General features: G+C 36.5%; 1 protein-coding gene across 2 annotated transcripts in view; it reads right to left on the bottom strand.

The window, feature by feature from the left end:
• The window catches only part of RABGAP1L (RAB GTPase activating protein 1 like), a 782,624-nt gene that overhangs the window by 699,834 nt on the left and 54,814 nt on the right, over positions 1-27,976 (bottom strand). For both annotated transcript variants that reach the window (XM_032393375.1, XM_032393374.1), the window contains exons 2-5: positions 12,213-12,393; positions 10,712-10,904; positions 1,282-1,492; positions 243-417 (exon numbers count right to left, since the gene is read on the bottom strand). In XM_032393375.1, coding sequence (XP_032249266.1) covers positions 243-417; positions 1,282-1,492; positions 10,712-10,904; positions 12,213-12,350 — 717 coding nt within the window. In that variant the 5' untranslated portion in view covers positions 12,351-12,393. The remainder of the gene's footprint in view (positions 1-242; positions 418-1,281; positions 1,493-10,711; positions 10,905-12,212; positions 12,394-27,976) is intronic.

Raw genomic sequence — 27,976 nt, 5'->3', positions numbered from 1 at the left:
TGTTACATCTGTTAAGCTGAGAGTGCCCTACCTATGATACCACTTCAATGCACAGTTATCAGATTTAGTTTTCCATATTTAGTTCTATGCCATTAAATATTAACTTTCTCTTTAGAAATCTCCAAATTTATGTAATAGAGTATATAGTGATACATAATAATTTATACAACAGTGAGACTAGGGTTCAAAAATATTACCCTAATTCATCTTGATAGCAAATTGCTACAATATATTATACTTACAGCCTCTTTAATTTCACAAGAGAAAACATGTATCTGAAATTCTTCTGAACCATGGGAACTCTCTGTAAATGCAAAGCAATTGCTCTCTGTTGTCCCATCATGTCCACGTGCACAGAATAACACCTTATAGATCGGAAAAGAAGCTAACTCCAGATTGTTGGATTGGTCTATAATTCTACAGAAAAGTGATAAAAAATAAAACAAAATATTAACTATCAAAGAACAAAAGCAAACAGTTCTATTATACTAATGACATATATATATAATTATCTTAAAATCACAAAAACTGGTTATAATAATGTATTAAAATATTTTGCTATGTGTGTGTATATACGTACAGATATACGTATTTATACACATACACACACACACAAATTCTTCAACTTCTTTTAACAATTACTTAATTTTTGTATCTCCTATGATGCAATTCATTTACTCCCAAAGCCAAGTATACATTACCTGGTAAAATCTATGTCACCCATCCCCAATTGCTAGCCTTGTTCTGCTATGGCATTCATTTCTATTTACAACAGCACCTATAAGTTTATCTAAGACCTAGGTCATTGTTCGACCAAGACGTCTCTTACTCAAAACAAAAAAGTTCAGAGTGGTTCCAAAGTTGAACAACAGAAGTTAAAATACAAGTTAAAAGGAGTTTGTGGGATTTAGGAGTAAATAACTCTCCCTATGTAAATCCTAAGCCCTAGATTGATCACCCAGGAGCCCCTCACTCTAGTTCTTGAACCACGGTTATATGACAAGGGGAAGGCAGGTTTTTATGTTCCTTCCAAATAAAGAAACACAAATTATAGGTATGTTTGAAGTTCTATTTCCATTTATAATATTCTAAGCATAATTTTGTAAAAGACTCTCATAAATAAGCAACACCATCTAAGCCTAAACATGTTTATTTTTCATGTCTACAGAGTAAAAGTGAATTCACAGTAAGTCCTAGGCCTCATTTATGATATAACATCATCACCACCATGCAAAAAATTTCATACATGTCTAGGGGAAATAAAAAAAGACTAGAGCTTACCTCACAGAACCTTCTGGAACATTTGGCACATACAGAGTAACAGGAAAGGGGTGCTGACTGGAAGATTTCATAGTTGCCATTGCCCGTAGAGCCTCCACTTCATTACGTGGGGAAGAAACCTTCATACATCCTAAGTAGGTCAGTTTGTTAAATAAAACACTATCTTCTTCAGGTAATCCACTTGGAGAAGTCAGTCTGGGTGTAGAAATTTCTAAAGAAAAACACATACACACCCACTCAAAAGTTAATGGAAAACTTCACAGTATAATTTCACCTACTGCCCAAAAACAAATGAAAAACTGCAAACAAAATTTAGGTCTGTGTTTTCACTTCTTTTGATGTTTATGCTACATCTTAATTCGGAGTTCTGGAATTTTATACTTTCAAAGCCTCTCAAAGTATTATCTTACTTAGCTATAACTTCTTTAGAGGAAAAGGGAAAAAAATTACAGAGTTCAAATGATGTAGAACAATAAGGAAGAAAAAAACTACACTAAAGGCAAGTGGGGGCACCTATGTGGCTCAGTCGGTTGAGCATCTGCCTTCAGCTCAGGTCATGATCTCAGGATCCTGGATCCAGCCCCATGTCAGGCTCCTTGCTTAGCCAGGGAGCCTGCTTCTCCTTCTCCCTCTGCCCCTCCTCCCTACTCGTGCTCTCTCTGTCCCTCTCTCTTTCTCAAACAAATAAAATCTTTTTAAAAATTAAAAAATAAATAAAGGCAGGGTGAAGTAGCCTAAAAATAATGATGATTAAATAAAACTAAAATAAGTTCAAAGTCTGTCTTGGCTGTAAAGATCCTGCATAGCACCAAATTTATTAAGGAGCCTAACTTCCCAAGAAAAAGTAAACAACATTAAGATGTTACATCTCGTACCAATAACAACAAAAGCAAGCCCCTTTTTGGCTCCTTCCTGGCTTGCTGACCTCTATGAACTATGTAAGTATTCCAATGGATCTTATGATTGCTTCCTATGAATGATCCTATGATCCTATGATTGCTTCCCCTAATTCTCCTCTCCCCATCAATGAGTTTCTAAAACAAAACAAAACAAACAAAAAAACTGTTCACTTTAGAAAATTCTAAGCACAGGGCGCCTGGGTGGCTCAGTCGGTTAAGCGTCTGCCTTCGGCTCAGGTCATGGTCCCAGGGTCCTGGGATCGAGCCCCGCATTGGGCTCCTTGCTCAGCAGGAAGCTGCTTCTCGCTCTCCCACTCCCCCTGCTTGTGTTCCCTCTCTCACTGTGTCTCTGTTAAATAAGTAAATAAAATCCTAAAAAAAAAAAAGAAAGAAAATTCTAAGCACAGCATGCAGCAAAGGCCCAACTGTAGTTAGAGAGTATCTATCTGCATATATCAGATACTATTAAATTCTCCCTTTGCCACTCTTTCCATCCCCACCTGAAACCCACATTGAGCTAGTCTCCACCTCTCCCCATTACCCATATCCAAGCATGCCTGTCTCACCCAAACTAGATCCTTGCACCAGGCTCAAATCCTCACCACCAGGATGCCACTTAATAGGATATTAACAAAAAATTCACAAAAGCCATTCCCAGCTCCCAAATATTATACTGTAACATGCAACCTCACCTCCGACTTTTCTTCTATTAAGAAACTAAACCCATTCAAAATGAATTACTTCATCTACCATGTTCTTTAATCACTGAAACTGTTTTTTTCCCCTTTTGAATCAGTTCAATGGCTCTATTTCAAAAGGGATAAATAAAAAAAAAATACATGTTAAGGCTGAATGCTAACATGTCTAGACTTACATGTATTTTTTATTAACTTAGCAAGCACACAACAGTTATTTGCAAGATTCTATGATTAAATCATGTTTTAGTAACTGATGAATATGAGAGATAAAGTAGTTCAAGTGGTGTAAGTTATATGTAGTTGGAGTTTAAAAAAAAAACAGAAGAAAGGGACAAAAAAGCTTTTTGAAAAAAGTATTCTAATAATCTGTGTAACTGACAGATTCAGAGAACTCTGTAAACCCCAAATAGAGAAACAGTACAGAAATTGATCCCAAAAAAGACAAATGACAAAATAAGCAGACAAAGCCTTAAAAATAACTATCATAAATATGATTGAGAATTTAAAGAAAAACATCTAACAAAACAAGGAGAAAAAATGAAAGACAAAGGACCAAAAGAAATTCTAGAGCTAAAAAATGCAAGATGTGAAATCAAATACTCCCTGGGTGACTATGAAAGCAGATTCTAAATTGCAGAAGAAAAGAAGAATGTTAAAGAAGTTCCTTGGGATAAAGGAAAATGATACTAGAGGAAAACTGAAGAGCACCAGAAGTTATAAATATGAGGGCAAGAATTTTTCCTTGCTTTTTCATTTCTTTAAAATATAACAGATTTTTTAAAGTGAAAAATGAGTATTTTGTAGAATTTGTAACATGTGTAAGCAAAATGAATGACAACAAAAGCATAAAGTCTGCAAGAAAAGAAACGGAAGATCCTCACAGTATACCTGAAGTGGTATATTTTTAAAACACAGACCTGTTAAAGACTTGAGTCATAAACCTCAGAGCAAGCACTAAAACAATAAAACAAATTATACAATTTGTATACAACTGTATACAATTACACAGTTAATAAAGCAGTAGGGGGATAAAATATAATATTAAAAAATATTCAATCCAAAGGAAAGCAGGAAAAGGGGGAAAGACACAAAAAACAAAAGGAGAAAACAAATAGCAAGAAAGTAGATACAAATATCCAAACATGTAAAAAATTACATTAAATATAAATGGTCAAAGACAAGGGTCACCAGCTTTTTCTATAAAGGGCCATATTAATAAATATTTTAGGCTTTGTGGACCAAGAAAAAATTTGGATATTATGCAGGTAGTTATATAAAAAGAGAGGCCTTCCACAATTTTTTTAACAAAATTCAAAACTTAATTTATGGACACTTTTAATTTGAATTTCATATAACTTTCCTGTATCACAAAATATTATTCTCCTTTGACTTGTTTTCAACCCTTTAAAGATGTAAAAACAATTCTTACCTTGAAAGTCATACTGAAAACAAGTAGGGTTTGGCCCATGGGAAGTAATTTGCTGACCCCTGGTCAATTAAAAGTTCATCAGACTGGATAAAAAAAGAAAAGCTCAACTATATGCTAACTACAAGAAACACACTTTAAAGACACAAATAGACTAGAAATAATTAACAAAAAAAAATAGTAGACATACCATGCAAACACTAATTGTAAGAAAACTAGAGTAGTTATATTAATATCAAATATCAGACTTTAAAACAAGGGGAAAAAGAGACACTTTACCCTGTTAAGGGGAAAAAGAGACTCTTCACAATGATAAAGGGTCAGTACATCATGAAAACATAGTAATTTTAAGTGGTTATGCCCCCTAACACCAGAGCTTCAAAATACCTAAAGCAAAAACTGGCAGAACCAGTCAAGTTGAAGTACTAAGTCTGCTATGGCTTATCTCTCTTAACTAGAAACACTGAACAGAATACTAAAAGTACATAAAAATTCTTTTTAAAAAAGTAAACAATAATTAAGATTAAAGAGAAGAGTCAAAACTTGAAGAATTACAAGTATAGTGTTGAGTTTCCTTCCCCCCCCCACCCTGCCCCATCTTTCACCTCCCAGATTTAACCTAAGGGCAGTCCCAGTTGTAGAACTGCGCAAACAACAACAAAACTGTAAAAGAAATTTAAAAACAGAAAAAGGAGTGTCTGCAAACCAGAGAGTGTTTGGGGAATTATGACTTGTTTTGGTTTTGTTTCCTCTCTCTTTTCTCTCTCCCAGTTCTACCTTAAGGCCAGCCCCAGTTATGGAGCTGCACTGCAATGGGGGAAAGGTCGGGGGGGGGGGGGGAAGAGGGAGGGGGAGAGGACCACATACGTCTAAAATTTGGAGGAAAAAACCTGTCTTAATGTCTAGAACACTGGAGCAAATGGGTTCACTCCTGTGATTCAAAAATGGAAAAGGAAACCTCCACCATTTTTTTCTCTTTTCTCTTATCACTTTGTCCTAGAGTAGACTCCAGGCATGCAAGACTGCTAGATAGCACAACAAAACAAAAACTCTTAAGTGAGAAATCTGTCTTTCTACTTAGAAGAAGGAAAATGGGCCCCAGGATCCCAGAGAGTATGGGAGAACTCCCAAGGAGAGTTGAGGAGAAGGTAATCCCTAATTTTGTGTATGAACTAATAATACAAGTTTCGGGCTCACCACCATGCTGTATGTGTGTAACAAACCAAAGAAGCACAGCAAAGGTTTTGGGAACTGAAGTGACTTTGGAACCAGAAAGGAAAATAAAACTTGCAGTCTGGACATCACCAGGTAGACTGCCTGCTAAAATAAATAAAATCAATGTTCTTCAGAGGATTTTATGGAAAAAGAATCTCAAAACAAAAGATTCAGAAAGTCTAGAAAATAATCCAGTTAACCAAAAAAAAAAAAAAAAAAAAAAAAAAAAAACAGAAAAAGGTAACCAACTCTCAAGGGAAAGAAGAATCAACACATACCAATCCCAAGAGTACGCACTTGTGGAAATTATCAAGGACTTTAAAATTGGTTTTATAACCATGCTCCATGATATAAAGGTATATACACCTGAAATGAATGAAAACATTGAAATCCTTGGCAGAGAAACAGAAAATGTAAAAAGAACCAAAGTAAATTTAAGAACAGAAAAATAGAATATCTAAAATTAAAAATTCAGTAGAGGGGCTCAAAAGAATGGAGAGTAAAGAGTCAATGAACTTGAACACAGGTCAACAGAAATTACCTAAACTGAAGAACAGAGAGAAAAAAATGCAACAAATAATGAAGAGAGCCTCAGGAAATGTGGAATAATATGAAAATACCTAACATTTTTGTTGTCTGAGTCCCAGGAAGAGAAAGTGACTGATGCAGAAAAAAAATATTTCTAAGATATAATGACTGGAAACTTCCCATATGTGGTGAAAGATATAAATTTACAGATTCAAGAATCTCAGTGAACTCCAATAAAAATAAATTCAAAAAGGGGTGCCTGGGTGGCTTAGTCATTAAGCGTCTGCCTTCAGCTCAGGTCATGATCCCAGGGTCCTGGGATCGAGCCCTGCATTGGGCTCCCTGCTCCATGGGAAGCCTGCTTCTCCCTCTCCCACTCCCCCTGCTTGTGTTCCCTCTCTCGCTGTCTCTCTGTCAAATAAATAAATAAAATCTTCAAAAATAAATAAATAAATAATCAAACTGCTGAAAAGATAATAATCAATATAATCAAACTGCTGAAAAGATAATAAAAAGCATACAGAAAAAAAACAAACAGGAACAATGAATGTTCAAAGGAATGCATATTTCTCAACAGAAACTATGAAAACAGAAAGACAGTAGAATAACATATTCAAAGTGCTCAAAGAAAAGAACTATCTAAATGCTTTTCAAAAGGACATTGCTCCACAGAAATCTCCAGGATCTACTAAAGTGTTTCAGTGGAGATGAAGAGCCTACACCCTGCCCCACATCCATTTTAAGCAGATATGTATTGTAATTATTGGCCTTGGACCTAAAAGTTTATGTGATTTTATTTTCAGATTCAACACTTCCAATACTACTGAGGATGAGGATGATGGTAATGAGGAGGAGGAGGATGGTATTTTATTTAGTACTTAACTTTGTGCCAGGAATTTTACAAAATACTTAAAATGAATGATGTTATTTAATCCTCCTTCATCCCTATACAGCAGATTCTATTTTATCTCTATTTTACAGATGAGAAAACTAAGCATTAGAGAAGTTAAATAACCTGGCCAAGGTCATAGAGGCATAGACAGAGCTTGGGTTCAAACCCAGGTCTGAACTTCAGATATGATGTCTTAACCTCTATGAATGGCCTACAATAGGATGAATTAAAAGAACAATGTAGTTCTCATTCTGCATTTAATTATAGAGTATCAGCTCTTCAAGGGAAGGAACTGTTCTGTCCTCTTTTTATTCACAGCACTTATTAACAGTGTCTAAAAGACTAGACAATATATATCAAATGAATTAATCACTAAATAAATGAAAATTTTTTAAGGCTAGTAATCCTTTCAGCAACCTATCATAGGAAACACACATCATCCTGGGCACCACCTAGACCCTATCCCATCCACAACTAAATGTATTATAACTGCAGCCTTCCTGTAGACAAAACTCATCGGTAACTATCCAATTATGACTAGCGGAGATCCTGAGTTAAGCAGGCAAATAGCAAAATATTTCTACCAAGGCAACAGTTCTAGACCTGGTAAAATCACACACCAATGTAAGGAATTCATTCCCACCTAAATATAAATTCAGTCCTATTCATCTCATACTTCTTTAACTCCATTATCCTTTCCTCAGCAGAGAGAGTGACAAAGAGTATAAGAAAGACCACTCATGTTTGTATCCAAGCAGTATTTAAGTATATTGCAATAAACTAGCAAAGATTCCCTGTTAGAGTTGCATACAAGTAGCCAGTTTATAAGATCATCAAATGACAAAAATGAACAAGTTATCATGACGTTTAAAAAGCTTTCATCTGTCTAGTTTTATAACAAAAAACAACATACCTTAAATGTTCACTCTAGGCCATTTAAATCTAGATGCTTTCCAGACAGTTCCTTGCCACTGAAGTTATGTGTCATTTTAAACCAACCACAATAATTCTCTTAAGCAAAACTGTGTTGACTGCAACCAGGAAAAGGCAGCTGAAATGTCTTGTCTTAGTCTGTTAAGGCTGCTATAACAAAATACCACAGACTGGGTGGCTTATAAACAGCAGACATTTACTTCTCCCAGTTCTGGATGCTGGAAAGGCCAAGATCGAAGCACTGGCAGATTCAGTGTCTGGTGGGAGCCCACCTTCTAGGTCACAGACAGTATTTTTTCACGGAGTCCTTAGAGATGGAAGGGACAAGCTAGTTTTCTGGGGTCTCTTTTATAACGGTACTAATCCCAATCATGAGGGTTCCACCTTCATGACCTAATCACTTCCCAAAAGGCCCTACCGCCTAATATCGTCATCACCTTGAGAGTTAGGATTTCAACATGAATTCTGAGAAGGACAAGAACATTCCAACGTTATACAATTGAAAATAAAAACTAAAAATACATAACTAGAAAAGAAAAATAAAAACTTACTTGTAAAGCAAAGGAAATCTCTTCTTATCCGAGATCTTCAGTGAAAAATACATATTTAAAAATATATTTAACGTTATGAGTGTTGAGAACACAAAAAAGTACACAGTACATGGTCCCCATCAAATATACTTAGAATCATAAACCATTGCAAAGATTAACCAATTCCAACAACCCATCAGAGCTACATTAGAAGATAAAAGGTATTTCTTCCTTTCAATTAATATATTAACCAAAATATAATTATATAAATGTGATATCAATGTGCTCTGGGCTTTTTGGAAGGGGTGGAGATTTAAGAAATTCAAAAGATAAAACAAAGCACAATGAGTAATATAATCTCTTATGTTCCCTTAATCAAGAACAAAAATTAATACTTTTTAAGGTTTGTTTCTAATCCTGTATTTTTAATTAAAATATATATATATATAAATGTTTAGCTTAAGTTCCCTTGAACTTAATTCTACCTGTGAGTATGACTATATATTGAGACCTATGAGTATTTACAGTGAGTCACCAAACCAGAGAGTTTTATTAAGGACCCCCAATGCATTACAAATATCTTCTCCTAGTCTGTCAGTAAGCCATATTTATTACATAGAATGGTTGAAGATGTATCAGTGGGACAGGGTAAACACACACACATACACACACACACACACACACACACACTTGAAATTTTTGGTGCCTAACACTAATGGTCCATTTGGAAGAAACCCCATGAGTATGATATATGAATGTTTTTTTTAATGTTAAAATGTGTTGTCTAATAATTTAATTAAACTGCAGATCAAAGCAAAAAAAATCATTTATTATGGTACCATTCTCATTCAGAAGGTTTAAGTGTTTATGTATTAAAATATAACTTTCAGGGCACCTGGGTGGCTCAGTCAGTTGAGCATCTGACTCTTGATTTCGACCTAGGTCATGATCTCAGGGTTGTGGGGTAGAAGCCCGCATCAGGCTGTGCACTCAGCAGGGAGTCTGCTTGAGATTCTCTCTCCCCCAGCTGCCCCTCCCCCACCAGGCGAGTGCACGCGCTCTAATAAAATCTTTTATATGTATATATTATATACATAATACATATATTAACTATCTTTTCTTAATGATGTGGCTTTTCCTATGCAATCACAAAAATAGTCTCCAATATTTTCTTCTTATATGTTTATTTTTCACATTTCACATTAAGTATTTGCTTTTCCTATGCAATCACAAAAATAGTCTCCAATATTTTCTTCTTATACGTTTATTTTTCACATTTAAGTATTTTTCACTAGGAATAAATTTTGTGTATAGTGTTTAGAGCCATGATAGCCACATTGTGTAGCACTTTGTCTTGTATCTATACTTACCCGATAGCAACATTCAGAAATGGATCATTGGCCCTAAGTCAATCAGGATAATCTCGCCTTGTCTGTGGTGTGACTTATTTCAGGGTTTGAATGTAACCATCAGTTACTACTAGTTTAGGTGATTCCCCTGACTACTACTAGAAAATGGTTCAACGGAGTGAAACATAACTTTTGTTCAATAAGTAAAAGAAGAGAGCCTTTCTCTCTTCCACCAGCCATAAATAAATTTCCTGGCCCTACTTACAGTTTCTGCTGCTAACTACTTTAGGACCATAAAGGAAGCCAGTTAGAGAGAAAGGTGACATGGAGAAGATCAAATCTGGCTGAGTAGTTTACAAAAAAATACTATCAGAGCCCAGATCAAACAACACCCCTAGTGTTTAAACCAGCTGAAGTAGGAGTCGGCTTTGGTTTGGTTAGGCTTTTTTTGCACCCAAAACCATTTTGCATTATAAGCTGGTATTTCTATTATAAATCCTACTCAATCATGGATGTATTCATTATTTAATAGACTGATGGAATTGATATGCTATGTTACTTAGAATTTTCACAAATGATAATTTGAAATAACTGTAGTCAAACTGAGTAAAAAGGCACATACTATGAAAGACAGTGTCCATTACACTATTCCTGATACCCAAGAATTTATTCAATTGTTCAGTAAGTATTTACTGAGTGCCTAATATGCGCCAAGTACGAGGAATAAAGACCCAGAGATAGTCCCTGTTCTCAAATAACACTGACATTGATTTTACATGTAGAAAAACAAACAAAAACATAAGAACTACAGGGGGAACTCTTGACCAGAACCAAAAACCTGGTGGCTGGTGGCCCTGATCTTAGCAAACAAAGTTAATAGGATTTTTAAATTTTCATCTTAAAATTTTCAGGATCACTTTATCCCATTTCTCTTAGGTGTTTAAGAGTTCGATACAGTACCTGTATTTGATGGATCCAAAATTAACTGAAGAGATGGCTTATTTGTTTGGCTGGCTGAAACATCTCCAAATGAATGGTCTGAAATCTCAGTGGAACTCTGACAATCAACAAGAAGACTATTTTGCCCTTTCTCAGAATCTCTCAAAATCTCTTCCATGGCTTTTTCCAATTGTTCATCACCATTAGAAACTATCTATAGGCAAAGTGAGACAATTCTGTTTCAATCATATTATGGTTCTGGGCTTAATGAAAATATTTTATTTCTAGAAGAAATTAAAACAAGTTAAATTTTAAATTTAAATATAAGTTACTGAACACCAAGAATTTATACAGTTGCACCTAACTATATCTGATCTAAGATCTAATTTACAGAGATTTTTCTTTCCTTTCCTTTTTTTTTTTCCATAGGAACACATTCTAAAAACCAGGTAACATTAAATTTATGTGTTTTAAAGAGAAAAACAGGTAAGTTTAAATAAACTATCTACTCTCTTATTTAAGAGGTCATATTTCTTGTTATCATAGCATAAACATATTTGTGATTTCTTTACAAAGTTTGCTTGCTGCCAAGAGGAGTACTGGTAATTTCCCCACATTTAAGTTGACTCAACCCTCCTTAAAAGCAGGTGAGACACAAAGCCTAATAAATGTCTTAAACACATTAATACTAAAATGTAGATATTTAAATAAATTTAAATATTCATTTAAATACAGATATACTTAAATTTAAATAAAACCATTGATTGTTATATCCTCAACATAGTATAAATGGGTATTTAATAATATAATTTTTTAAAATTTTATTAGATTGATATAGACTTTTGATGCCATAGTTAATACTAAATAGAAGTCATAAACAATATGTAGCACTTCCGACTAGTTTCTCTATTCCTGTTTCTAGAAGGTGGTTACACAGTTCTCATGCATGTATACCTGGGTTTGATTCTTTTTCTTGGAGTTAGGAAAGACAACAAAAATGAAAAAGGATCATTTTTGCTTAAATAAAAATTCAACTGCTAAAAATATAAGACATATGCTTAAAAAATATTCAGACAAGCCAACTGTTAAATCACATACTAGAATGTTACCAGCTGATTTAAAACATAAAAACCATGAAGTTGTTTCTGAAGTAAAGACAAAATATAACTTATATAATTAACTTTAAAAACTCAGCAATAAGAAACACAAAAATATACAGATAATGGTTAAATCTTACGTAAATTTAAGTCTAATTCCCCAATTACCCTTTTCTATTTTCCCTTCTATTCCTTCTTTATAAAATTCTGAATTAAAAGATAAATAACCAAAAGCAAAAAACTTTAAAATACACAAACCAAATAATTAGCCTCTGCATAGATCAATCACTGATCTTTTCAAGGTCAGCATTTGAGAAAAACCTTTGTATTTTACACATCTCTTAAGATCAGTCTCACCTCATTAAGAAAAAAACAATAATTTAAAATTGTATCATTTGTAAGGAGAGAGAGAGAGAGAGAGATACCTTCAGTTCAGGTTTTTCATCATCTTTTGTAGAAGTATCATCTGCATGCTGAGGAACCAAAACAAATTCTTCACTGTTCAGTGTAGCCACAGAATCCGATGACCCACTAACCTTCTGTAATGAAGCTCTGACCTCCATTTCAATTCTACAAACTTCTCTTTCCACATCCACCTGGTCAAAACTACAGGGATTTAAAAAAAGAAAAAAAACCTATGAATAAAAACATGGAAATAAGTACCAGATCAATACTCAGCCTTTAAAAATGGTTCATGTTAAGAAGAATTCTGCTGGCTAGATAATTATCTGAAAACTAGGGAGGCTACCTTCTTGGACTAGGCCACATAATGGAAATGTACTCTCTTCACCCTGAGTTTCCTGACTAAAAGAACCACATTGTTCCCTGAAAAACAACACAAACCCTCCCACATCACAACTAAACAGATTTACTACTGTTTAATTCTGTATTTCTCCTAGAAATATTACTTTTGTTCTTTTTTAATAGAAGAAATAATTATGATACTAGAAACCAAATTCACACACACACACAAATATTCACTGAAATTACTTTATAATTATATCCAAATGTTTCCAAAAACTTATCTCAAGACCAAGTATTGTACCTTAAAATATCTTGTGTGTCACTTAAGTTGACAGATTAATAAAGAATTCAACACCCTAAGCCATGTATCTTTTCTTTTGCAGACACATTATCACTTATCAGCACAAGGAGGGGGGAAAGGCCAAGACTTTCACATCGTATTCATGTGGCAAACAGTGTTGTAGTAATCAAATACAGTGTAATTGTTTTCTGGATCGATCTGCCACCACAGAAACTCAACACTGTCTATTACTTCCAGAAGTTCAAATATTCACACAACTAATTTTAACTGAACCTGTGTACTACATAACAGACATAGTATTCAGCACTGGGGTTATATGACTGAATAAGGCAGACAAGGTGCCTACTCTGCTGGAGCTTCCATCTACTAAGAAAACAAGCAAGTAATAAGCAAATAAGGCAATTCTAAATCACTCTAAAGGATTTGGAGAAGATAAGACAGGTTACTGTGACAAAAAATAACTATAAAAAGTATAGAGACAACCTTAAGTAAGGTGGTAGGAAAGGACTGGGAAATATTTGAGCTGAAATGGAAAAGACAAGAAAGAACCATATATTAAACAATCTGCTCAGTGACCAAAAGGGTAACACGAAAGAGGGGTAAGACAAGTAAACTGGGACTAAATAACACATGACTCTAAATCTGCTAATCCACACCTTAAAATTACCCACAGAATTGTTCTTTTTCTCGTTCCAATTAGGTTACTCTGTTCTTTGCCTCATACAAATATGGCTGCAGTATCTCATTTTGCCTTTAGGTGACACTAACAGCATTACTCTGGGCCAAAAGAAAGATTTACTCTCAGCTTCAAGTTACACTTTAAAAAATTAATTACTTCCATCTTTACCAAAACTCAAAATTTCCAACAATATCAAAACAAAGAATAATTATTTGTTCTAGGATCGTATAATTAGTTAGCCATCATTTAATTCTGTTAGACATGTGAGTATCCTTTCTTTTAAATTTTAAATCCTTCAAGTCCTCTAAAAGTTTTTTATTTTGCAGGTAATGTTTCTGAAAATGCAATATGTATTAGAGGCCATGTCTCTACCCTTCCAGGCTGTCCCATGAACCCTTGATTGCCAACATGCTACACAGTCAAGGTGTTCCTTCTGTGGCCAATCCTTCAAGCCCAAGCAGACACTCCTAGTTGGAAATTCCCCAAATTCAAGTCCTAAGCCTTTTTCTGACTCCTTGCCACACACACCCCCTCTAAGTAGTATCTCTCATTGCCATGTATTTAAATACCATCTATTTTCTAACAATCTTCCAAATTTCTATCCCAACCCAAATGTCCTCTAAATTCCTTATTTGGAATCCAACTTTCTACTTTATATTTCCATGTGGAATTCTTATCAGTATCTTAAATGTGACCCAAATGGAATTCTTTTTTTTTTTTTAAGATTTATTTATTTGACAGAGAGAGACAGAGCAAGAGAGGAAACACAAGCAGGGGGAGTGGGAGAGGGAGAAGCAGGCTTCCCGCGGAGCAGGGAGTCCAATGTGGGGCTCGATCCCAGGACCCTGGGATCATGACCTGAGCTGAAGGCAGACGCTTAATGACTGAGCCATCCAGGCGCCCCCCAAATGCCTCCTCTAAACTTGTTCCTCATTCAGATTTCCCTTTTCAGTAAATAACACCACTTTCTACCAAGTTGCTCAAACAAGAAATCTGAGTATCATTCTTAATTCATCTCTACTTCTTCATTTCTCACATCAGCAAGTCATGTTAGCCCACATCCAAAATAAATCCCATATCTATCCCATTTCTTCATGGCCATTTTTACCAACCTAATCCCGGCAATGTTCTCATCTACTAAAAAAGTCTCCTAACCCAGCTCCTACCTCTAGTCCTCTCCTCCCCTAAACTACTCTTCACAGAGCTGCCAAAGAAATCTTTTGGAAAATAAATTATATTACATTAAAACTCCATTCTAAAATCTTTTCACTAAAATTCAAATAAAATCCAAACTACTTGCCAGGACTTAAAAAGCCCAACACACCTTTGCCTCTGTAACTTTACCATTACAGCTCTTTAAATACAGAAAGTTCTTTCCCACTTTAGGGTCTTAGCACTTGCCTCCTACTTTCATATGGCTGACTCCTACAGGTGTCAGCTTTCATTCATCCATCCAACAAATATTTAATGAGTCTCTACTATGTGCTAGAAACTACAATGGGAACTGGAGACTAAATGATAAATGAAACCAATGCATCCCAGTCTTCCTAGAGCTAACATTCTTAGAGAAGAGAGGAATAACAAAGAAAGCAAAACAAGGGGCACCTGGGTGGCTCAGTCCTTAAGCATCTGCCTTTGGCTCATGTCATGATCCCAGGGTCTTGAGATCAAGCCCCACATCGGGCTCCCTGCTCAGTGGGAAGCCTGCTTCTCCCTCTCCCACTCCCCCTTCTTGTGTTCCTGCTCTTGCTATCTCTCTCTGTGAAATAAATAAATAAAATCTTAAAAAAAAAAGAAAGCAAAACAAAACATAAATCAGGATCCCATATTGGAATATATACTATAAAAGGTAATGAGAAGGTAGGAGGCAATATGGACCCAGTTGACATCTGGGCTTAATAAGAATGAGTGAGCCATAGAAAGAACTAAGGGGAAAAAAAACTTCAAGTAGAAGAAACAGCAAATACAAAAAGCCCAGGTATGAGTAAAGGCTTATGAGAAAGGAGGCCTTGATAGCTAGGTCAAAGTGAGCATGGGTAAGAGCAGTAAAAGATGAAATATGGAAAGGAAGGCAGGGAAGCCTGAGGCGACCCCTGATGCTAAGGCTATCTAAATAAACCCCCACCCTAATTCCAACTATTTTGTTTATCTGGGAGTATCAAATGCCTAGTGTAGTCTACCTAGTACAGAGTAAATATTCAATAAATGTGTTGAACAAATTGTTGTTAAAAGCCCTAATCAGGCTAAAGTTCTCACAAATAACAAATTTAGAACCAGGATTCAAACAAGGTATTCTGACTTCAAAGTACATGCTCTGAACCACTACATTATACCATCTCTTGAAGTTTCCTCACCTATTCCTAGACACCAAGGGTTGGTATCTGTCACTATGCACAAAGAACCTTCTCCATACCTCTCCTCCATCAAAAGCTATCTGTCTTCCCCCAAGACATTTTTCTTAGATAACTGATAAACAGTTAACCTGGCTCTTAACTCTAAATCAGCATGTTAATGAATACTAATAGTTGCTCAGTTCAAATAAGATGTCCATTTTTAAGAGGTTTTCTTTAGCCCAAGAGAATGTTAAATATTCTGCCAGGCTAACAAAAAAAACTATCAGTTTACCAAATGTAATTTTGTGACCTCTTCAAAACACAGCCCAGAATTTCTCATTCTACTCAGAATTAAGACATCTCTCATTACTAGCATCAAACCCTTCCTCTAAGGGCCTTAGGAATAATTTTAAAAGTTTGCCTAATGCTACCTTATTGGCTTGAACATTTCTTTGAACTTCAATGAAAATGCTTATTAAATTTTCACACAAACACAAAAATCTGAGAATACAAAGCCAACACTTTAAAATATTTCAACAGGCAGGTAATAATATTTATTTTTTAAGATTTTATTTATTTGTCAGAGAGAGCACACACATGCACATGCACAAGCAAGAGGAACAGCAAGCAGGGGAGAAGCAGGCTCCACTGAGCAAGGAGTCTGATGCGGGACTTGATCCCAGGACCCTGGGATCATGACCTGAGCCAAAGGCAGACAACCTATTGAGCCACCCAGGCATCCCCAGGTAATATTTAAATGGGGAAAGAACAGTCTTCAACAAATGGTGCTAGGACAATTAGATATTTACATGCAAAAAAATGCAGTTGAACCCGTACCTCACACCACACACAAAATTTAATCCAAAATGGACCACAGACATAAATGTAAGAACTAAAACTATAAAACTCTTAGAAAAAAACAGAAGTAAATTTTCATGTCCCTGCGTTAAGCAATGATTTCTGAAATGACACCAGTCATTCAGCTCCAGGGCTGGAGATCCGGGTGTTGCCATTTTTAATTTTTTTTTTTTTTTCATCCTCTGGAGCAGCAGGAGAAACCTTCAGGGAACAAAAGCCACATGGAGCAACCTGAAGCAGCTTACACTGAGTCTGCCCCCCCCCCATAAGGGGTGCTGCAACTCCGCCCAGGCCAAGACACCTGAGAATCAGTGCAACAGTCCCCTCCCCCAGAAGACCAGCATGAACATCAGTCGAGTAACAAGTTTATGAATCACTCAGAACTGAAAAATTCCTGCGCTCGGGGAAAATACCATATAGAATTTGAGGTTTTTTCCTCATGAGTCTTTAGTCTTTCATTTAAAAACTTTTCTTCTTTTTCTTTTCAAATAGTTTCTCATTTTATCAACTCTTTGTTTTTAAGTCATTTTTTAATTTTCATTTTTACATTTACATTTTATAGATATATTCTTCATTTTTGGCTTCCTTTTACTGTATTCATACACACACACACACACATATATATAAGTTTTTCTTTCTTTACAATTTGGGATTTAGTGTCTTCTAACAAACAGACCAAAATACACCCAGGAACAAATGGATCACCCTGTTTTCTCCACCTGTGAAATTATATTCTCTCTTTTTTCCTTTTCTTTTCTTTTTTGGGTTTCTGACCTCTTCAGATTTGTCTCGTGTGTATTTCACTGGGGTCATGGTTGACAATTTTTTATTTTGTTCTCCTATTCATCTATTCTTCTCTGGAAAAAAATGACTAGAAGGAGAAATTCACAGCAAAAGAAGAACCAGAGATAATACTCTCTACCATAGACCTAATCAAAATGGATATAAGTAAAACATCAGAAATTGAATTCAGAATAATGATTATAAAGCTACTAACTGGGCTTGAAAAAAGCCTAAAAGACACTAGAGAATCTCTTAGTGCAGAAATAAAATCTAATCAGGCCAAAATTAAAAAGGATTTAACTGAGATGCAGTCTAAAATGGATGCTCTAACAGCTAGGGTAAATGAGGCAGAAGAGAGAGTCAGTGACATAGAAGATGAAATGATGGAAAGGAAGGAAGCTGAGGAAAAAATAAACAACGAATTGACCACGAGGGGAGGCTTTGAGAAAATCAGCAATACCATAAAGCAAAACAATATTACAATGACTGGGGTCCCAGAGGAAGAAGACAGAGAGAGGACAGAAGTTATATTTGCGCAAATCATAACTGAGAACTTCCCTAATCTGGGGAAGGAATCAGGCATTCAAGTCCAGGAGGTACAGAGAACCCCCTTCAATATCAATAAAAATAGATCAACACCCCAACATATACTAGTGAAGCTTGCAAATTTCAGAGATAAAGAGAAAATCCTGAAAGCAGCTCGAGACAAGGGGTCCTTAACCTACAAGGGTAGGAATATTAGACTGGCAGCAGACCTATCCACAGAGACCTGGCAGGCCACGAAGGCCTGGCATGATATATTCAAGGTACTAAATGAGAAAAACATGCAGCCAAGAATATTTTACCCAGCAAGGCTGTCATTCAGAATGGAAGGAGAGATAAAGAGCTTCCAGGAAAAACAGAAACTAAAAGAATTTGTGATCACTAAACCAGCCCTGCAAGAAATACTAAAGGGGATCCTGTAAGCAAAGAGAAAGCCCAAAAGTAACACAGACCAGAAAGAAACACAATCTACAGAAACAGGGACTTTACAGGTAATACAATGGCACTAAATTCATATCTTTCAATACTTACTCTGAATGTAAATGGGCGAAATGCCCCAATCAAAAGACACAGAGTATCAGATTGGATAAAAAAGCAAGACCCATCCATATGCTGTCTACAAGAGACTCATTTTAGACCCAAAGACACATCCAGATTGAAAGCAAGGGGGTAGAGAACAACCTATCATGCTAATGGACATCAAAAGAAAGCTAGGTAGCAATCCCTGTATCAGACAAATTAGATTTTAAACCAAAGACTATAGTAAGGGATGAAGAGGGATGCTATATCATACTTAAAGGGTCTATCCAACAAGAAGATCTAACAATTGTAAATATTTATGCTCCTAACTTGGGAGCAGTCAATTATATATAAACCAGTTAATAACAAAATTAAAGAAACACACTGATAATACAATAATAGTAGGGGACTTTAACACCCCACTCAAAGAAATGGACAGATCATCTAAGCAGAAGATCAACAAGGACACAAGGGCTTTGAATGACACACAGGACCAGATGGACTTCACAGATATATACAGAGCATTCCATCCCAAAGCAACAGAATACACATTCTTCTCAAGTGCACATGGAACATTCTCCAGAACAGATCACATACTGGGTCACAAACCAGGTCTCAACCAGTACCAAAAGACTGGAATGATTCCCTGCATATTTTCAGACCACAATGCTTTGAAACTGGAACTCAATCATAAGAGGACATTTGGAAGGAACTCAAATACTTCAGGCTAAAGAGCATCCTACTGAAGAATGAATGGGTCAACCAGGAAATTAAAGAAGAATTTTTAAAAATTCATGGAAACAAATGAAAATGAAAACACAACTGTTCAAAACCTCTGGGATGCAGCAAAGGCAGTCCTAAGAGGGAAGTACATAGCAATACAAGCCTTTATCAAGAAACTAGAAAAGTCTCAAATACAAAGCTAACTTTACACCTAAAGGAGCTGGAGAAGTACAGCAAATAAAGCCCAAACCCAGCAGGAGAAGAGAAATAATAAAGAGGAGAGAAGAAATCAATGAAATAGAAACCAAAAGAACAGAACAAATCAATGAAACTAGAGGCTGGTTCCTTGAAAGAATTAATAAGATTGATAAACCACTAGCCAGACTTATCCAAAAGAAAAAAGTACCCAAATTAGGGACACCTGGGTGGCTCAGTCATTAGGCATCTGCCTTCAGCTCAGGTCATGATCCCAGCGTCCTGGGATCAAGCCCCATGGCAGGAAGCCTGCTTCTCCCTCTCCCACTCCCCCTGCTTGTGTTCCCTCTCTTGCTGTCTCTCCCTCTGCAAAATAAATAAATAAAATCTTTAAAATAATTAAATTAAATCAAAATCAAAAAAAGGACCCAAATTAATAAAATCATGAATGAAAGAGGAGAGATCATGAACACCACCAAGGAAACACATAGTTTTAAGAACATATTATGAGCAACTTTATGCCAACAAATTAGGCAATCTGGAAGAAATGGATGTATTCCTAGAAACTTTTAAACTACCAAAACTGAAACAGGAAGAAACAGAAAACCTGAACAGACCCATAACCAGCACAAAAATTGAAGCAGTAATCAAAAACCTCCCAACAAAGAGTCCCAGGGCCGGACGGCTTCCCAGGGGAATTCTACCAAACATGTGAAGAAGAACTAATACCTAGTCTCCTGAAGCTATTTCAAAAAATTGAAATGGGGGTGCCTGGGTGGCTCAGTCAGTTAAGCATCTGCCCTTGGCTCAGGTCATGATACCGGAGTCCCCAGATTGAGCCCCGCATCAGGCTCCCTGATCGGCAGGGAGTCTATTTCTCCCTCCACCCCTCACCCCACTTGTGCTCTCTCTTGAGCATGTTCTCTCTCTCTCTCTCTCTCTCTCTCTCTCAAGTAAATAAAATCTTCAAAAAAAATGAAATGGAAGGAAAACTTCCAAACTCATTCTATGAGGCCAGCATTACCTTAATCCCCAAACCAAAGACCCCATCAAAAAGGAGAATTACAGACCAATATCCCTGATGAACATGGATGCAAAAATTCTCAACAAGATACTAGCCAATAGGATCCAACAGTACCTTAAAAGGATTATTCACCACAACCAAATGGGATTTATTCCTGGGCTGCAAGGGTGGTTCAACATTCACAAATCAATCAACGTGATACATCACATTAATAAAAGAAAGGACCAGAACCATATGATCCTCTCAATTGATGCAGAGGAAGCATTTGACGAAATACAGCATCCTTTCTTGAGAAAAACTCTCCACAGTATAGGGAAAGAAGGAACATACCTCAATATCATAAAAGCCATCTACAAAAAGCCCACAGCGAATATCATCCTCAATGGTGAAAAACTGAGAGCTTTTCCCCTAAGATCAGGAACACGACAGGGATGCCCACTCTCACCACTGTTGTTCAACATAATACTAGAAGTCCTAGCCTCAGCAGTCAGACAACAAAAAAGAAATAAAAGGCATTCAAATTGGCAAAGAAGTCAAACTCTCAGTCTTCACAGATGACATGATACTTTATGTGGAAAACCCAAAAGATTCCACCCCAAAATTACTAGAACTCACACAGGAATTCGGCAATGTGGCAGGATATAAAATCAATGCACAGAAATCAGTTGCATTTCTATACACGAACAGTGAAACAGAAGAAAGAGAAATTAAGGAATTGATCCCATTGACAATCACACCAAAAACCATAAGGTACCTAGGAATAAACCTAACCAAAGAGATAAGGATCTGTACTCCAAAAACAAAGGAACATTTAATGGAAGAAATTGAGGAAAACACAAAGAAATGGAAAAACATTCCATGCTCATGGATTGGTAGAATAAATATTGTTAAAATGTCTATGCTACCTACAGCAATCTACACATTAATGCAATCCCTATCAAAATAACATCAACATTTTTCACAGAGCTGGAATAAACAATCCTAAAATTTGTATGGAACCAGAAAAGGCCCCGAATAGTCAGAGAATGTTGAAAAAGAAAACCAGAGCTGATGGCATCACAATGCTGGACTTCGAGCTCTATTATAAAGCTATAATCATCAAGGTATTTTGGTACTGGCACAAAAACAGACACATAGATCAATGGAACAGAATAGAGAGCCCACAAATGGACCCTCAACTCTATTGTCAACTAATCCTTGACAAAGCAGGAAAGAATGTCCAATGGAAAAAGGACAGTCTCTTCAACAAATGGTGTTGGGAAAACTGGACAGCCACATGCAAAAGAATGAAACTGGACCATTTTCTTACACCATACACAAAGATAAACTCAAAATGGATGAAAGATCTAAATGTGAGACAGGTATCCATCAAAATCCTAGAGGAGAACACAGGTAGCAACCTCTTTGACCTCAGCTACAGCAACTTCTTGTTAGACACATCTCCAAAGGTGAGGGAAACAAAAGCAAAAAATGAACCATTGGGACTTCATCAGGATAAACAGCAAAAGAAACAGTCAACAAAACTGAAAGGCAACCTACAGAATAGGAAAAGATATCTGCAATGACATCAGATAAATGGCTAGTATCCAAGATCTATGAAGAACTTATCCAACTCAACACCCAAAGAACAAATAATCCAGTCAAGAAATAAGACATCAAAAGACATTTCTCCAAAGAAGACACACAAATAGCCAAAAGACACATGAAAAAATGCTCAACATCACTTAGCATCAGGGAAGTACATATCAAAACCACAATGAAATACCACTTCACACCAGTTAGAATGGCTAAAATTAACAAGACAGGAAACAACAAATGTTAGCAAGGATGCAGAGAAAGGGGAACCCTCTAACACTGTTGGTAGGAATGCAAGCTGGTACAGCCACTCTGGAAAACAGTATGGAGGTTCCTCAAAAAGTTGAAAATAGAGCTACTCTACAACCCAGCAATTGCACTACTGGGTATTTACCCCAAAGATACAAATGTACTGATCCGAAGGGGTACCTGCACCCCAATGTCTATAGCAGTAATGCCCACGATAGCCAAACTGTGGAAAGAGCCTAGATGTCCATCAACAGATGAATGGATAAAGAAGATGTGATATATATATATATATATATATGTGTGTATATATATATATATATATATACACACATACACATATATACACACACTGGAACACTAATCAGCCATCAGAAAGGATAAATGCTTACCATTTACATCGACATGAATGGAACTGGAAGGTATTATGCTGAGCGAAATAAGTCAATCAGAGAAAGACAATTATCATATGGTTTCACTCATATGTGGAATATATGAAACAGCACAGAGGATCATAGGGGAAGGGAGGGAAAACAGAATGGAAAGAAATCAGAGAGGGAGACAAACCATAAGAGACTCTTAACTACAGGAAAGAAACTGAAGGTTGCTGGAGGGGAGGTGAGTGAGGGGATGGGGTAATTGGGTGATGGGATGGGGTAAATGGGTGATGGATGGGCTTTAAGGAGGGCATGTGAGGTGATGAGCACTGGGTATTATATGCAACTCATGAATTACCGAACTCTACATCTGAAACTAATGATGTACTGTATGTTGGCTAATTTAATTTAAAAAATAAGAAAGAAAAGTATACAAGTTTAAAAGGAAGAATAAAACAGTCTTTATTTACAGATTACATCATCATCTATGTAGAAAAGTCCCAAAGAATCTACAAAAAAAAAAACCCTCCTCGGGGAGCCTGGGTGGCTCAGTTGGTTAAGCATCTGACTCATGATTTCAGCTCATGTCATCTCAGGGTCATGAGATGGAGGCCCAAGGCGGGCTCCCCACTTACTGCAGAGTCTGCTTGAGATTCCCTCTGCCCCTTCCCCACACACACGCACACAATCTCTCTTTCTCTGTCTACTCTCTCTAAAATAAAGAAATAGATCAATAAGTAAGAAACCTACAAAACACTGATGAAAAAATTTAAAAAGATCTAAATAAATGGAGATATTCAATGTTCATGGATTAGAAAACTTGATATTTTTAACATGTCAATTCTTCCCAGGTTGCTGAGGCTGAATGACCAACTGACTGAGCACTCAACTACAAGGTTAACTATGTGCACAAGGACAGGGGAGCATGTCTATTTTTTTTTTTTTTACTCACCAACATATGACCAGCATAGTGCCCACAGATTAAACAGATATATATCTGTTTAATAAACAAGTCAATTATCTTGGATGTAGCAGAACGGACTCTTGCATCAGATAGGAAATTGGACTGAAGGAATTCTAAAGTCACTGAATCTTAAGATTCTCATTCCATGTGATATGTTGAAGAATTCCATTTCAACAAGTCAATTCAAAATATAATTTACTAAGTCTACTACTATGCAGCAATATGCTAAGCAAAATGTTACTTGCTCTTTATGTATGGCAATCTGCTATTATTTCTGATCAAAAGAAACAGCAGTTGGAAAATGTATAGGGTCTTTATTTTTTTAAAGATTTCATTTATTTGAGAGAGAGAGAGCGTGCGCGCACATGAGCACGAGCAGGAGGAGGGGCGGACGGGGAGGGAGGAGCAGATTCCCCACTGGGCAGGGAGCCCAACTCAGGCTCCATCCCAAGACCCCGGGCTCATGACCTAGCCAAAAGCAGATGCATAACTGATCACTAAGCCACCCAGGCACCCCTGCAGGGGTCTTTTAAATAACACGGAGCTCACAGTTCTGTGACCTCAAGACTAACACATCCATTTCAATTCAGCATGTGAAGAGCAATGAACGAAAGTAAAACTACTTTTAAAAGCACTTACAGTTAGGGCACCTGGGTGGCTCAGTCAGTTTAGCGTCTGTCTTCAGCTCAGGTCATGATCCCAGAGTCCTGGGATTGAGTCCCACATCGGGCTCCCTGCTCAGTGGGGCGTCTGCTTCTCCCTCTACCCCACCCCCTGCTCGTGATCTCTCTCTCTCTCTCTCATGCTCTTTCTCTCTCTCTCTCAAATAAATAAAATCTGTTTTTAAAAAAAGCAGTTAGTTAAAAGGCTACCCTTATTATAATCCAAAAATTAGAATGTAAAACTCTGACAAAAAAATTTTATGTCTCTTCAGGCACACACAAACACACACACACACAAAAAAACTGGGAACTACAGTGTAGACATATACATTTTCATTCTTTAGGCATTTTAAACATATAAGAGAATAAGGGGGAGAAAACTTATCAGTCCTACAGAAAATGTGATGTATGTCTTTTCTATTCCTCCCCTTCCCCCTTCTGTGAACCCAAAGGAGCTCTATAAATATTTTTGATTGAATTGAACCACTTAAACACACATACCCCCCACACCTATAGCAATTCTGCCAAGTGAAATGGCTTTTAATTCTTACTTTAATGCCACATCATTTTTGTCAAATGAGCAATATATCTTAAATTAACACCTCACTTGGATGCCTAAAACTATAATTTTCACATATACTAGAAACAGCATTTAGCAAACAACATTTAGCAAAGTCTAACTGGAAGCTATCTTCTTCCCAAAATAACTGAACACATTCAAAAGTATAAAATCATGGTGCACATGGTCCAATTTCTTTTTGTGCCAAATGTGGTTAGCCAGCTTCTTGCTTTTAGATTATGTGTTTGCACCTATTCATTTTCAAGTGGCTCTTGAACTAAAATAGAACACTGAAAATATGAGTGTGACTCAAAATTGGACAAGACAGGCTGTAAGGACTATTAGGCACGAGAATTCACTATAGTAGACCCATTACAATAGTGGAAACAGGAAATATTCTTAATTTACAATAAGAAAATGGACATGAATAATTTGGAACACTTACCAACTATACTTCTATGCTTTGAAAAACCAAGCCAGTCTTGGGGAAAAAAAAAAAATTACCATAGCCTCTACTTACTAAACAGTCCATCCACTATTCCAATTCTCAGGCAAGAGCCATACCAATATGAATATATGTATGCAATTATGTCCCTGCTCCTGAAAAGGGCACAAAAGGGCCTTAGTAACTCACATTACTTTAGTCGATACCTATTTTTATTTGTCTAGCAATAATCTCGAAACCTTTTTTTCCTGAGAATAAGCCTTCCCTCTGTTCAAACCTCATGGTTTTTATAGAAACCACAACACCATGGCCAAACAGATCCAAAGATAGACAATGAATACAAACTAATTAGACCAATTAACCCAATTCCTAAGATTTTTGGACTGATGACCAAAGACTTCAAACTTTTAAGATGTGAACTAGGAATTGTTGGTGGCCATGTTTTTCCCCATATGAAGAAGGCCAATATGCAGTGAAAGAGAAAAGTAAATCCTAAGTACAGACAGGAAAGAGAGTCTTAGTTGAGTCTCTATCATTTCATTTGAGAGAATCCTAAGGTGTGGCTCCATCTGTTCCCATCCTCACTCTTGGTAAATCCACTGTTCCTTTAATTCTATGAAATATCCCTTCCAATAAATTCTTTTTTGCATAAGCTAGTTTAAACTGAGTTTCTGTCACATGAAACCTCATAAGTCCTACTATAATTATAAGATAGCAAAAACACATAAAAGATATACACAAACACACACACACACACACATACTTTAAAAAAAAAAAAAGATTTTAAGTAATCTCTACACCCAATGTGGGACTCAAACTCACAACCCTAAGATCAAGAGTCGCATGTTCTTCCAACTGAGCCAGCCAGGCACCCCATAAGATATATTTTAATAGGTTTCATACAGTAGTAGGAGAACAAAAATCTGGGTGAAGGAAGAAGACAGTATCTAAAAAGTTGACAATTTCCCAGATAATCAGTATACTGGATATGATGAAAGAAAAAAAAGTAGGCTCAGTCAGTTAAGCATCTGCCTTCAGCTCAGGTCATGATCCCAGAGTCCGGGATTGAGCCCCACGTCGGGCTCTCTGCTCACGAGGAGTCTGCTTCTCCCTCTGCTCCTCACCCAGCTCATGCTCTTGCTCTCTTAAAATAAATAAAATCTTAAAAAAAAAAAGTATGGTAATAAGACAGAAACACACACACAAAAAACAGAATAGAATTGAGAGCCCAGGAAAAAAAAATACATGCTTATATTGTCAATTAATCTACAACAAAGGAGGCAAGAATATACCATGGTAAAAACACAGTCTCTTCAATAAGTGGTGTTGGGAAAACTGAACAGCCACATACAAAAGAATGAAAGTGGACCACTTTCTTATACCATACAGAAAAATAAACTCAAAATGGATTAAAGACCTAAATGTGAGACCTGAAACCATAAAACTCCTAAAAGAAAACATAGACAGTAGTCTCTTGTACATGAACCTTAGCAGTATTTTTCTGGATATGTCTCCTCAGGCAAGGGGAACAAGAACAAAAATAAACTGGGATTAAATCAAACTAAAAAGTTTTTGCACAAAGGAAACCATCAACAAAATGAAAAGGCAAAAAAAAAGAAAGGAAGGAAAGGAAGGAAAAAAGAAAAGGCAACCTACTGAATGAAACAGGGTATCTGCAAATGATATACCCAATATGGGGTTAATATCCAAAATATATAAAGAACTCATATAACTTAACACTGAAACAAACAAAAACAAATCCAATAAAAAATGGGTGAGTACCTGAAAGGACATTTTTCCAAATAAGACATACAGATGGCCAACAGACACATGAAAAGATGATCAACATCACTAACCATCAGGGAAATGTAAATCAAAACCACAATGAGATACCACCTCACACCAGTCAAAAGGGATAATATCAAAAAGACAAATAACAAGTGTTGGCAAGGATGTAGAGAAAAGAAAATGCTCATGCACTATTGGTAGAAATGGAAATTGGTGCAGCCACTGTGGAAAACAGTATGGAGATTCCTCAAAAAACTAAAACTAGATGTACCATAAGATCTAGTAATTCCACTTCTGGGTATTTACCCATGGAAATGAAAATACTAATTCAAAAAGATATATGCAACCCTATATTTACTGCAGCATTATTTACAACAGCCAAGATATGGAAGCAACCTAAGTATCCATCAGTAGATGAATGGATAAAGAAGATGTGGTATATATATACACAATAGAATATTATTCAGTCAGAAAAAAGAGTGAGACCTTGCCGTTTGTGACAACATGGGAGGCCTCAGAGGATATCATGCTAAATGAAGTAAGTCAGACAGAAGAAAGACAAATACCATGTGATTTCACTTATATGTGAATTCTAAAGAACAAATGAATAAGAAAAGAGAAACAGACTCATAGAGAACTAGCAGTTGCCAGAGGGGAGGCAGGTAGAGGAGACAGGTGAAACAGGTGAAGGAAGCTTAAGAGGTACAAATTTCCAGTTATAAATAAGTCATGGGGCACCTGGGCAGCTCAGTCAATTAAGCATCCGACCCTTGGTTTCAGCTCAGGTCATGACCTCAGGGTTGTGGGATCGAGCCCTACGACAGCCTCTGTGCTCAAGATTCTCCCTCCCTCTCCCTCCCCCTTACCCTCC

This window comes from Phoca vitulina, unplaced genomic scaffold, assembly GCF_004348235.1.
Source record: "Phoca vitulina isolate PV1807 unplaced genomic scaffold, GSC_HSeal_1.0 scaffold73, whole genome shotgun sequence".
Classification (NCBI taxonomy): domain Eukaryota; kingdom Metazoa; phylum Chordata; class Mammalia; order Carnivora; family Phocidae; genus Phoca; species Phoca vitulina.
Note: the sequence above shows the minus strand (reverse complement) of the source record. Positions and strands in the feature narration are given on the sequence as shown.